We start from the raw sequence: 13,451 nt of genomic DNA, 5'->3' as shown, positions 1-13,451 counted from the left end.
TTGGAGGTTCCAGGGCCTTACCTTGACTAACTCATCTCTGCTCAGCCTGTCAATGACCTTGACAATGAAGTCTTTGGCAATCTCGAAGTTCTGAAGACCAATGCTTTCTGAACTGTCCAACACGAAGAGGATGTCGATGGGGCCACACTTACATTCTATGCCAAAACAGGAGACATCGGAGCATTAGCACACCTGGCAAGCCTTCACGAGGCTGTGCGTTGAGGTAACTTGAGATGAGTCACCCTCAGAGACTCAAATCACACTGTCCTTGCCGAAGCTATTTGTCCATTAGTTTGAGATTTACACATTATTTTTCTACTGGTTTGAGACTCCCAGCATGTCTGAGATATAGCAGAGATGGAAAGAGAAAAAGGTCTCGTCCCCCCACCCCCCAGTATTATAGCAGACCTTATTTTTGGTGATGATGACATTCTCTATTGATTTGTTACCCTCTTGTAAAGTGCTCTGCCATTCTAGACACTGCTCTTATTAACAGTTGGGAAGCCAGTCCCAGAGATGCTGTCAATGTCTCCTGGGCTTGGCGCCTTCACAAAGTTCTAATGTATGGATCTGAACTGTCTGTCCCATTTTATGCCTGAACCTAACAAGCCCTGAGACGGCTGAACATCGAACCACCCTCCTATAGCCCAGGTAGGACCTGACCAACCAGCAATGGTTAGAGAATAACACAAGCATAGAACGCACATTTTTTAAGAGTTGCAAAGTGATTGTTACTCACCACAGCAAGCTAGAAGAAAAAAAAAGGGAAAGAGGAAATTAGAATACAATGAAGACTTCATGTGGCTCTTGAACAGAAAACAGGGCAAGCTCTCCATCCGATGGAGCGTGGGCATTTTTCTCTGCATCTGAGCTTGATGCGGGCCTCCTAGGCATAGAGGTCTCTGCTTTGTCACTCTGAGATTATCCTGCCATAGTTTGGGGAATCTTCCCATGGGGGGACAGGCCATTTGAAGAAGCTACTGGCTTCAAAGGGAGCTCTAAGTTCCCTAAGAAAAAGCATCTGGTTTGGGCTGCTAGGGAGAGAGCAGAAAGGGAGCAACGTAACACTTCAGCCTTCACTGGTGCTTGGACCGTCCATGCTGGACACACCAGGTGTGTGGTTCTTTGCAACAGAATGGGAGTAGTGGCAGCAATGCCTCCACCAAAGCGGCCAGAGGCGTCAAACACATGGGGGCCAAACCAGACTGAAATGGAATTGGGCAATACTTAACAAAGTAAATAAAAACGCAGTCAAGCACAGATCATCTTCACATGTGGTTTTCTGAGTCAATCTCTGTGGCCCACAGAGATCTTTATATATGGTTTAGTGGCCCTTGTTTCTATCTGAGTTTGACCCTGCTGACCGTACTAGGTGAGGCCGCCATTTTAACTGGTCACTAATTGATGACCAACTGGTGATTACCAGAACCGGTTCAGGGAATCGTCTCCCTTTCCATTGAACTTGCCGGTCGACTTTATCAAAACCATCCTGTTGGCGTCTATAACACGCCAGCCCAGGACACCCTTGTTCAGCAGGGGATGGGGAAAGAGCACAGGACAGGGAGTCGGGAGCCCTGGGTTCACATCCTGGCTTGGAAACTTCCTCGCTGTGTGACCTTAGGCAAGTCCCTTTACCTCCCTGAATGCCCTGCTTTCCTAATCTGTAAACTGGAGGCAAGAACATTTGTGCTACGTCTCCGGGGTTGCCGCGTTATTATTATGGACCCGCAAAGATATAACCTAAGGACGCTCTCAACATAACAGTCTCTGGGAGTTCGTTCTCATGGAGCTGATTTTCTCAAGCGCAGGGCCTGTTCCAGTCTGGTTTTTATGTCCCTGGCCTGAGCATCACGCCCCAAGCACAGAGTCGATGCTTAATAAACGGTTGTTGCTTATTTGACGGACTGGCTTGAAGAACAATGCCCCTCCCCCTCCCAAACACCCCCGGACATGCTTCTACAAGTCATCCTGACTGTACAAGTGAGTACTTACAGCACATTTTCATGATTATGTCCAGTATTTCACATTCCTGAGGAGGAGAGAGAAAAGAAGCATCATTCTGCAGGCAGCGGATGCCCTTGAACACCCCAATGGGAAGGTGGCTGCCCCGTGGCTGATTGGAAGCTCTGGGGTAACCAGGCCCAGTGCTAGAGAGGACTGAGGGGCCAGAGAGCCTTCGTCAGGGATGTGGGACTTTACAGGCAGGGAAACTGAGGCCCAGAGAGGGGGCCTCCCTCAGTCCCCCTACATGCCTACACCTCTTGGATTCTCCGCTTCTGGGGCTCTGTGACCCTCAAACTTGGGTCAGTTCTTAAGCAGGCCCTGGCTCTGAAAGCAAGGAGGCAGATATAAGTTCCGTGATGACCTAAGGTCAGATTAATTTCTCCAGAGTGAGCCCTCCGCCAGGTTCTGCAGCTCAGGCCAACAGAAGGTAAGTTATCATGGGAAAGTGGCCCAGTGGGCAGCTCAGTTTACTCACATCTGGTCCTGGAGGCCCTGTGGGTCCTGGGGGTCCCTGATTGAGACAAAAAACACATTAAGAGGGGAAGACAATAAAAAAGAAAGAAAATGGAGAAGCAATGGTGAAGGAGAAGGCGCCATTGGCCTTTGCCTCCCTGGGGCTGAGTCACAGAAGTAAGAGGGCCAGCCTCCCTCTCAGACACCCAGAAGCCATAGAATGGCTCATCCGCAGCTCCCCAGCCAGGGCCAAAATAATTGGGCAGTGCCCTGGATCACCAGCTGACCCCTCAGGCTGGGGAATTCTCCCACTTAGTGGGTGTGCGTCCACATGTCAGTCTCTGCTTTTCTGGAGAAGGCCGTATGGTAGAAGGAACTGCTGCATTTACACACACAGGCCCAGGCCCACCTGGCTAGGCCAAGAATGAGCCAGAGGCCTGAGATTCCAGCCACCATCCCTCAGTCTGGGGGTGTGGTAGGCAGCCTTTTCCAGAGCTCCCCATGTTGCCCACCTTTGCCCTGGCTGCCCTGGGTTTGCTGAGCTGGCTTAAATGAGATCATGTCTGGGGTCTCTTTGCAAGCCTTAAGGTACCATATAAAACCAGTCGTGGTGATGGTGGGGAGGAATGGGGGAGGGGGGTGAAGGGTGCTGAGGATTCCCGCTCTATCCTTGAGTAGGTGGGTCAGCTCTGCCTGCTCCCAGGCCATAGACTGAGGCCCTCCCACTGCTCAGCTGTCTCACAACTGGGTTCCATGGGTCACAAGGAAGAATGGGCAAGAGTGGGATGGGCACATGTATGGGATCCTAGCCCTTGAGCTGGAGAAGACCTTGGATGCCAACTAATCTGACACTCTCATTTTTCAGATGAGGAAACTGAGGCCCAGAAAAGCAAAGTTACTTGCTGAAGGCTATGGTCAGTGAGCAAATGGTGGCGCTGAGATTCAAGGTCAGCACTTCCTTCCTGCTTTTGCCCCCCATCAGTCTCCGTTCCAGAAGATGGACAGAGCAATCCCCTCCCCCCCATGAAGATGAGGTCTCACGCCTGTTGGCTGTGCTGCACATGTTGGGGGGATGGGTCCAACACCAAGTCCCTGACATCCCAGGAGTTTGGGTTCATTGAGGTTTTTCCCAGTAGAGGGGACCAAGGGTGGCACCGTTACTGTCCTTTGGAGGGGCCCGAGATTTTTGGACAGGAAAAGAACAATCTCCTTAGTTGAAAAGGTTGGGGCTCCATGGTGTTGCCAAGATGTTGGGGAAAGGCTTTCATGGGTGAGTCTTTGTAAGAACAGTAAGTAGCATTGACCCATGATGCTTTGAGGTTTGCAAAGGCTTTCCAGGCATCAACGATCTCTAGATGCCACAGGCATTATTACTCTTCTTTTACAGATAGGGACACTGAGGCTGAGAGGTTAGGGAATTTGCTGATGAGCATCTGAACAGAATACAAACTTGGGTCTCCCTGATTCTAGGCTCACACTCTACCCACCATGCCCCACCCCAGCCCTGGTTACTTAAAGGGCTCCACAGTTACAGCTGGTCATCCCTCTCCCATTTTCCACCCCTCAGAGGTTGGCCGATCTCATGCCTGTCCCTTAGATTTGTGCCTTCCCTCAGTCAACTTTCCCCACCCAAGGTTGGGAACCCTAAAGGTGTGATACCCTAAGGCATCCAGTGGAAAATCCTATAACTTGGCTCCTGGCACGAAGTCACTGCTTAATATAAACTCTCTCTAAGCAGCCCAGACAAACGCCCCATGCCAGAGAGACAAGATTTCCATCCGCTGACTCGGCCACGTCAGACACGTCTAGGCCCTCCTAGATTTTGCGCCGCTGTCTTAGCTGGCGAGGGGCTCCCAGACACTGTCTGGCTCCAAGTCCAGGAGCCAGAGCTGGTCTGTCTGAAGCTGGGCTGGACGTCAAAGGGAGGGACCCTTAGAGGCTGCCAAAAAGAGGAACAAAAAGCAAAAAGAGACGGCCAACCACCCTCAGCTCTTCCTATCCTTCTTCCTCTTCCCTCTCCTGAGCTTTCTGGAGGTCCTCATGTCCTCGGTGCATTGATGGTACTTACAGCGGGACCTTCTGGGCCTCTGTAACCCTTGGCCCCTTTAATCCCTGGTGGTGAGATGTCATTGTTCTGGAAGAAAGCCAGAAAAGACCATCATTTGTACAGAGAAGGTCAAGAAGGTCTTTCTGCTCCAGCTGGACTTTGTGCTAGGTCAGAATGTCCTGAATGTTTTTACACTGGTTTGTAATTGAGAGGAAGGCTCCTACTCCCAGCGGGCTGGTGTTTCTCTTGGAGGACAGAAGCATGGGTGCCCCAAGAGTCAATGGGAGGGACAATGGTAGGTGCAAGTGGGCCACAGCATGTTAGCACTGAGGGCTTGTATGCCAGCGAGAAGGCATCAAGAGCAGAATTGGCAGCAGGCTGACCCCACAGAAAATGTGTGTGTGTGTGTGTGTGTGTGTGGTCACAGATGGACAGATGGCCCGGGGGGGTGCCCTGGCCTCCGGTGACTGAGGCCAAGAAGGCCCCCATGAAGGCTGGAAATGGGGACAGAGAGGAGACATTAGCATATTGAGGAAGACAGGTGGGATATAAAAGGGCAGATTTTCAGGATTTTCTCTCTAAATTATTGGTGTTTGGGAATGGCCCAAGTTTATCTTTAAGTCACTGGTGTAGGGGGATGGCGCCTCAGGATCCCGTGGGCCTCTGGACATCTCCCAGCACCGAGGTGGCCGTCGCCGTCTGGTCATTACTTACATCCTCGCCCGGGTCACCGGCCTCTCCTTCGTCTCCCTTGACACCGGGATAACCTTTAGTGCCCTGTCCGTGGGGAAAAGATAGCTCGGGTTAATGCTGGGGTGAGCCCCGAGTGGTCCCTGTGACATGACATCTGCCATGGCCCCTGCCCACACATGACACTGTTAAGTGGGACCAAGGACTTCATGCATGGTTAGGCCTCCCTTGTCAGAGTAGGCAGGCAGAGAGGGAAGATGATTTGACAAATCCAGGATCCACAGTGTCCATTTGGGGGGAAGATTAAAGCCCAAATATCCCAGAGCACGGGGAGTGGAGGATGATCCCAGCACTGCCCACACGTTCATAGAGCTCCATGGAACCCCTGCCTAGCTCTGGTCTGGGGTGGGAGGGTCCCTAGGCACAGGAAAGGGGCAGCATGTGGAGTGAAGAAGTGGGTCAATTTAGCTCTGGACTCAAGTCACTGTCTCCCATTGACCTTGGCTGGGTGTGACCCACTCAATAGAAGGGAATCTCTTGGAGGGCAGGGCTGGGCTCCTATCTTGGCGTTCCAATTTGGGTCATGGCAGCAGAGCTTGGGCTGGAGACAAGTCCTCCAGAGCTGCCCATGCTGGGGGCTGCTTTCCAGGGTTAGATGCCCCAGAGTCACAGAGGAAGAACCAGGGTTTCCCAAGAACCTCGACCCTCCCAGACAAGGCGTCTAGAGGGGCAGAGACTTGAATGTGCTCTCTACTTACATTTATGCCAGGAGGACCCCTGTTCCCTGGATATCCCTGAGGGAGAGAAAAAGGAGGGAGGAAACGTTAAACCAGATTGTGAGACAGAGTTTCCTCCCAGGGCGGTGGGATTAGGCTGGGTGAGTGGGCGGGGCTTGCCCGAGGCCACAGGGCTGCCAAGCCTTTTGGGCAGGGGTGGGGAGGGGCAAGAAAATTATTCAAGGTTACTTACTGGAAAGCCTGGGAAGCCTTCTGTTCCGTTCCCAGGGGGTCCGTCTTCACCCTAGAAAAAACAGACACTGAGAACTTCCCATCACCTAAGGGAGACGTCCTGCCCCTGGCCTTGACCTTCTCTGAGGCCCTCCTGGGGTGCTGGCCTTCCTCCTCTGGAATCCATGCTCCCTCCCATCAGCCAAGGAAGAAGCACTTCTCCGGCTGGGGTCCCCCCGCCCCGTGCCCAGATCTCTGAGCGCCCTCTCTGCCTCCATCCTGAAAGTGGCTTCCCTGGCCTGCATTGAGGACAGGGCTGTTTGGCTTGCATGACCAGGACCCAGACTGACATGCCTCGGGCAGACCGACCCAGGCTTACAAAGCTCTGAGCTCTCTCCCACACAAAAATGTCAAGTAGTCTAAAGTTTAGATAAACCACAAGTTATAAAGGAAGTCACAGCATCTGCCCTTTGAAGAGGGCTGGAAAATCAGTCCGGCCCCTTGTGAGGTCCCTGACCCAGCTCCCTGGCGCCCCACGGAGAGATGGGGGTGGGGGGAGGCTTAGGCTTAGCCCCCTTGTTTCTCTCTACATGGCTTGGTATTGATTCTTACACTGGCTATGAAAATCATGCCAGGCTTTGGTCCCAGGACCAAGCTTCTCTTGGCAAGGCTGTGGAGCCATGGGGAGCCTTTGCTTGGGGAGGCATGGATTTTACCCACAGCAAACCCCCGCTCCCGTTCAAATGGGCCCTGAGGTCATAGGGCTCCATGAGGGGGCCAAGATCTCTCATCCAAGCCCCAGGGGGCTGAGATACATGTCGTTGCTTCAGGCCGACTTGATTTCACATGTACATGGTCACTATTACTGAGGGTCAAGAAGAGACGACTGCTTCTCTGCTAAACAGAGACCCTCTGCAGGAGAAAGGCCATGGCGCCCCCGACCCTGCACGCTCCTTCCCCAGGACACAGGGAATTGCTCCCGCTGGCCATGTTATTTCACGGATGACACCCAAGCTCGAGAGTGACCAGTTCTGTGGCCAGCCCCTTTTATTTAGAGTGGTGGTGGTGGAAGGTCTTTACATATGCAGAATGTCTCCTATGTGTATACTAACATGAGAGAGTTTGTATATGGTGGTCAGAATCTAGAGCCAGAAGCAACCTCAGAGGACATCTTGTCTTTGTAGATAGGGAAACTGAGGCCTATAGAGGGTCAGTGACTTTCCCAAAGTTACAGAGCAAATTCCTGGCAGACTTGGGATGAGAACCCAGGCAACTGAACTTCTAGCCAATTGTCCTAGCTTTGGGTGATGGAGCCCTTCTTAGAGGCCTCCCACTTGGTCATCCCATGTGCTGCCGGTACACTCAGCCCCTTTGGAACCCAAAGGAACACACGGAAGAGATTCTGTATGTGGGAGTGGGGCATGCGAGGTGGAGGGTTTAGTCATCTGGAACTGAAGATAGAGGTGGTTTGCTTTTGTGTTTTTCCTAACGGAATGTCCAAATGCTTATTCCAGTTTCCCTCCAGCTGCCTGTCCTTTCTGTCTTTCCTAGACATTGCTGTTGGTACCCACCCATGCCCTACTGAGGATCAGTTAGCGGGTAGCCTCTCCCTCCAGGCTGCTGGATGCTCTGCAGTGTGCACCCCTTTCCCAGCCATTACACCAGTTCCCCTCCCTCATCTTCTAGGCCTGTACAGGAAAACCAGAGGCAGGACCTTTCCTCTTGAGCTGGTGGCAGCCTTGAGTAACTGATGAGGTCACTCACCCTTTCACCCATCAGACCAGGATCTCCAGGGGGACCTGTGAGGCCTGGAGCTCCTCTGGGACCCTGAAAAGTAGAAGGAGGAAGAATCACCTTAGGGTAAATAGATTAACTTTCAGGGCTTGAGGTCTCCGTTAAGTTCTAATTCGTTGCAGAAAAAAAAGGAAAATCTTATGAGATCCAGAGAAGAACTAAGGTGAGGAAACGTAGTTGTGTCTTTCAAACCAAAGTAGGAGAGGCCAGGAGAGGATTTGGGGAAAGAGGGAGAGGAAGGTCATACGTGTCCTGGGAAAGGACGCCATTCTAGGGGTTGCAAATGGGGAAGAATGTTTGGAGAGAGGAGAGAATCCCATGTATAGGATCCAGCCCCAGAACAAAAAGCATATGTTACCTAGGAAAGAACTGACTATTTGATAATAGCTGCTGGGAAATCCAGAAAAGGATCTGGCAGCAACTAGGCTTAAACCAGCATCTCACACCACACTTCATTCCAAATAGATGCATGACCTTAAAATTAAAGTCATACTATAAAAATAAATTTAGTTGAGGAGCAGATGAGTTGGGAGAATTCTACTGCCCCCTCGGAGAAGAAGGGGTCATCCACGACCTCAACAACGTTCAGGGACAGAGCAAGGCTGGGCCAGACACTCACCTCGATTCCTGGGGGGCCTTCGTCTCCTCGGTAGCCCTTAGGTCCAACAGGCCCAGCCTCGCCCTGGATGGGAACAGAACTCAGTAAGTTTCTGGGGCCATGCCGTCCCAGTCAGGATGCCTCCCAGCCCCAGGAGTCACTGTTTTTGGCAAAATTGCTTCCATTTGTGGATTTGGGAGGGTTGCTTGTCCAGGGAAATGTATGTGGATGATGCTCCGGGCTCTTGGGAAGCCCTGGATTCCTTGTGTCCTGACGAGCTAGCAGGACTAATGATGCCCTACCTAGCCTGCCTTCCACAGCCCGGCTTCTGGGCAGGTTGCATAGGAGTCAGGTTACTGCAAAGGACACTGGCATGGGAGACCCAGGGGGATAAATAGGGCATTTGGGCAGGAAAGGGGAGCTTCCTGGGCCGGCGTCATGGCAGGGGGCCCTTCTGGAGTCAAAGGACCCGGGTTCAAATTCCTCTCATTTCTCCCTCTCTGTGGTCATTGGGCCTCTGCTCACTCATCTATCAGGTAAAGAGGTTACCCAGGTGGCTTCTGGGTTTTCTGGAGGTCTCCATCCCTGTCTGTAAACTATGCTAACCACTGAGCTTTAGCCTGCATGCTCCCAGGACCAGCCAGGGACCGAAGGGCAGAACCTGTTCCTCCTAACACAGATGCTATCCGGCCAATAGGCACAGAATAAATGCCAAGAGAAGGATCTGGCAGGGAGAACACTGGGGAGTGGAAGAACTCGAGATGAGAGCACTGGCCTGGCAGAGTGGTCCTAGACCACCCTGCTTCCAGCCAGGCTCTGGGTTTTCACCCCTACACCACTAGGGTTCCCACACGGGAAGTTGTGAGGTAGGGGCATTTCCATTGGGTGCAGACCCAGGGGCCTTCAAACCCCTCCAGCTCTGTCAGTCTGGGCTTGGCTCCTGATTCCAAGTCCGGGCTCTTCTCAGCTCCAGACCCAACACTATCCTTTGAGGTCTGATTCCTTCCCTCCTTTCGACTTGAAGACCGATTGTTTGCAAGTCAAAATGAGCTCCTCAACTCATTGAACACTTTCAACAAAAAGAGACAAGAGGTGAATAGGCCCCTGGTGTGCCCAGACTGGGAGAGGGAGGAAAGGGGGCACATTTACTATGCAAATCACTTAAATCACCTCAATGGATTTGGAACCGACATTCAGACAGACGAAGGTGTGCACAAGCTGAGGCTACTGGGGGCAGGGGGAAGCTGTTTACCTGGGCCATCATTCATGGACCTTCCCTAGGGAAGAATGAATTCTTTCCCTTCATCTGCACCGCAGGAAGCCAAAATAAATACCCACATCTTAAGCTCCAGCCCTGAGCTCTAAGTTCAAAGAAATTGGGGCAGATGTTTTGGAGCCAGGGCCCAGCTCCCTGTCGCTGCCCTCACATCCCTGCAAGAGTCTGCCAGGGCCCAGCACACCCGCAGCCCATGTCTTCTTGGCACCCCACGCAGGTTCCATTTAGAATCAGAAGGCTGGGGTTCAAAAGCCAGGCTGGTCACCTGCTACATGGAGGTGACTTTGCCATGATCCATTCCCTTTCTGGGCCTCCCTCGGTTTCCTCCTCTATCAAATGAAGGGGTCAGACCAGATGGCCTTCCTTTTGGAGACCTTGGGCATCATAATCTCCACCTCTGCCACTTTATAGAGGAGGAGAGTGAGGCCAAGGTCAGCCAGCTAGTCAGTGTCTGAGGTGGGATTTGAACCCAGGTCTACAGAGCTGCAAGTCCAACACCCCATCCACTACACAGAACTCTAGGGACCTTTCTGGCCTATCACTTAAATGTGAGGCAAAAGTGATGAAGGTCAAGTCCAGCAGTCCCGTCTGGTAGAACGTAGGGCCATCTTCCCTCCCATGCAGACTAAACAAATGTCCCCAGCCCCTCTGTGTCCTGAATTGTCTTCCTGGACCTGTCTGGCCCTTCCCCATCCTTCTGGCCTGAGGGAAAAGTCCCCAGTCTGTCCACACATGCATGCATCCAGCCTTTCCAAGAGGAAATGAAAAGGAGCATACGTGCCATCAAGCCAAATGCCTTTCATAGCCCCCAGAACAGTCTGGCATGGCTAATGCCTCCCAAGTATTTGGGTTTCCACAGCTGCTGACTCTCTGGCACCTGCTTTAGCCCAGGAGGATCATGAGCGAACAGGGTGTTGAACACCCCCAATAGCCGTGTCTGGGGAGAGTTCTCATTGGTAAGTTTTTTAAAGCTGCTTTTGGAAGGCCCAGCTGATTAGGGGGTGCCTTCCAAAAGCTCCCATTCATCTGGGAGGAATAAGGGGACCAGGAAAAATGGAACTCTGGCAAAGGGGTACAGAGCAGAGGGGGCCAAGAGCCTGGGGGAGCCAGGCTCTGGACCTATTTGGACTGCCACCACCCCCCCTGGGGGCAGCATCTAGTTATAGAAGGAGAGAGGGCTCAGGGATCTTACTGGGTCTCCAGGGACTCCCACGGGTCCTTCTCGGCCTTGGTCACCTTGTGGTCCCTGCTCACCCTGGAAGGAGAAAAAGAAGGTTCTATAAATCCATACCAACCTCAACCCCAATACTAACACCAAACCCCACCTCTACAAGCTCTCCAAAGTCAACCCCAATATCAACCTCCACCTGAAATATCAACCCTAACATAACCCAAACCCCAACACCAACATCAACCCCAACCCTAAAGCCAATCCCAACAATAGCTTCGACACAACCATCAACCCCAACACCAATATCAGCTCCAAATCCAAATGACGACCGTAACCTCAACGTCAAACCCAACCCCAACCTCAACTGGAAGACTAAGCTGAAGCCCAGCTTCTACACCTAGTCCCACACCAACCGTTACCCCAATCCCAACTCCAACATCTACATCTACATCAGCACCTTGACCAACATTCCATTCTAGTCCAGCTTACAGAACAGGCAGGAGAAGGGAGAAATGTTAAATAACCCAAGCTGTGGTCTTGAGGGGAAGCTTAAAGCTATCTCTTACAAAGCAGGTTTCTAGAATGAGCATTTAGACCAAGAATTTTTCACCTGTTTTGTGTCAAGCACCCCTTGGACAGGCTGGTGATGCCCATGGAACCCTCAAAATAATGGGGTTTTTTTTGGGCTAGGCAACAAGGTTAAGTGACTTGCCCAGGGTCACACAGCTATGTGTCTGAGGCCAGATTTGAACTCAGGTCCTCCTGAATCCAGGGCTGGTGTTCTATCCACTGCACCACCTAGCTGCCCCAAAATAACGTTTTAAAATGTATCAAATGAATGCACAGGGTTTCAAAGGAAATGAAATATATTAAAATAAAGATATATTTTTTTCAGGTGGTGAAATCTGTCCACAGACCTCAGGTTAAGAACCCCCAATTTAGGCCCATGTGAGCCAGGATTGAGGGATTGGAGGCCAGCATACTACATTTGTAGCCCCTGACCTCCAGATTCATGATTCTTGGTATTTACTCAGGGATTTTTTGCTCTCTTTAAAACTTCATGGTCCCTGATGAGGCACGATCCATGGCTTTGGCACCTACTCTAGTCACTGAACCTGAGCCTCTGGGCCTTGGTTTACTCCTCTGTACAATGGGGAGTTGGACTAGTGGTCTCATTGGTCATGTCCAGCTCTAACACTACGACCTGCTCCCGAGTATCTGTTGCTGTGCCCATGACCGTCGTGTGGGTCCACGATGGCACCAGCGTTCACGTCACGGTTAACAACAGAACCCGAGAGAGAGTCGTCTTCCTGTCATGGCTCAGCTCCATTCCCCCACTCCTACCATACCCTGCTCGTTCCCCTCTGTTTGACCTTTAGAAACCCAAGCCTGTTTGTCCCCAAGGCCTCAAGGCCTCTCCAGCAGTGGAGAGGGCCTCCCTGAGGCAGGCACCCTCCCTCCTGATTGTCCGTGGCATCTCCCAAACAGCCAAATCAGAGCAGGCTGCTCCCAGGAAATCCACCCTCTCCCACCGCATCCTGCTCCCTTCGCCCCGAGGATATACAGGTCGCCCAGGCTGGCCGGAGTCATGGGGCATCGAGTCCAAGGTCCCATATTCATAGTGGCACCAAAGGACACACTGGGGAGGATATTCCCGTCCTCCTTGACAGTGGCTCCCCTTACCCCCAGAATTCCCATTTCCCTCAGTAACACATCATAGAGCTCCAAGAGCCTCCAAGAGTTTATCCCCGCCTTTTCCTGAATCCGTGGTGACGCCTCTGATTGCCTGAAGTTTAGGCACCAGGATGGGACCACTGCATTTCCTAAAGCCTTAAACCTAGACTGTCAATTGTTGACAAAAAGGCTGTACCCAGAGAAGAGGGGTGTGGCAGCTGACCCGGGGTCCCCACAGCACCACAGACAAGTCTGCATTCAAAATGTTTGTTCTCTTTTTCTATCTTGAATTATCCTAGGTCACAGCCCTTTCCTTCTCTTCCCTTCCCCTCCCTTCCTCCCTCCCTTCCTCTCTTCCTTCCTTCCTTCCTCCCTCCCTCCCTCCCTCCCTTCCTCTCGTCCTTCCTTCCTATCTCCATTCCTTCCTCTCTTCCTTCCTTGGCTCATATCAATCAATTCAACATTGCTATTGCTCCTGGAAAAGGTATATTAATACCTATGGTTCTATTAACCATCCCTGTGACTCTTCAGATCAAAACATCCTTCCCGGACACCACTTCCCTTTCTGTATCTGTTGTTGTTCAGTCATTTCAGTTGTGTCTGACTCTTCATGACCTTATTTGGGATTTTCTGGAATGGTCTGTATTTCCTTCTGTAGTGGATTAAAGCAAACAGAGGTTAAGTGACATGTCCAGGGTCTCATGGCTAGTGAGTGTCTGAGACTGTGTTTGAACTCAGGTCTTCCTGACTCCACTACCAGCACTCTATGAAATTATAGGTCTGGTTTAAAAAAAAAA

General features: G+C 51.7%; 1 protein-coding gene across 1 annotated transcript in view; it reads right to left on the bottom strand.

Moving 5' to 3' along the window:
* Window positions 1-13,451, bottom strand: part of COL6A1 (collagen type VI alpha 1 chain) — a 44,835-nt gene that overhangs the window by 6,391 nt on the left and 24,993 nt on the right. Inside the window, exons 20-30 of the mRNA XM_027857429.1 lie at window positions 11,002-11,064; window positions 8,555-8,617; window positions 7,906-7,968; window positions 6,164-6,214; window positions 5,953-5,988; window positions 5,219-5,281; window positions 4,526-4,591; window positions 2,480-2,515; window positions 1,993-2,029; window positions 740-748; window positions 22-155 (exon numbers count right to left, since the gene is read on the bottom strand). Coding sequence (XP_027713230.1) covers window positions 22-155; window positions 740-748; window positions 1,993-2,029; window positions 2,480-2,515; window positions 4,526-4,591; window positions 5,219-5,281; window positions 5,953-5,988; window positions 6,164-6,214; window positions 7,906-7,968; window positions 8,555-8,617; window positions 11,002-11,064 — 621 coding nt within the window. The remainder of the gene's footprint in view (window positions 1-21; window positions 156-739; window positions 749-1,992; window positions 2,030-2,479; window positions 2,516-4,525; window positions 4,592-5,218; window positions 5,282-5,952; window positions 5,989-6,163; window positions 6,215-7,905; window positions 7,969-8,554; window positions 8,618-11,001; window positions 11,065-13,451) is intronic.

The sequence above is a fragment of the Vombatus ursinus genome, unplaced genomic scaffold, assembly GCF_900497805.2.
Source record: "Vombatus ursinus unplaced genomic scaffold, bare-nosed wombat genome assembly UNPS02012147.1, whole genome shotgun sequence".
Lineage (NCBI taxonomy): Eukaryota > Metazoa > Chordata > Mammalia > Diprotodontia > Vombatidae > Vombatus > Vombatus ursinus.
Note: the sequence above shows the minus strand (reverse complement) of the source record. Positions and strands in the feature narration are given on the sequence as shown.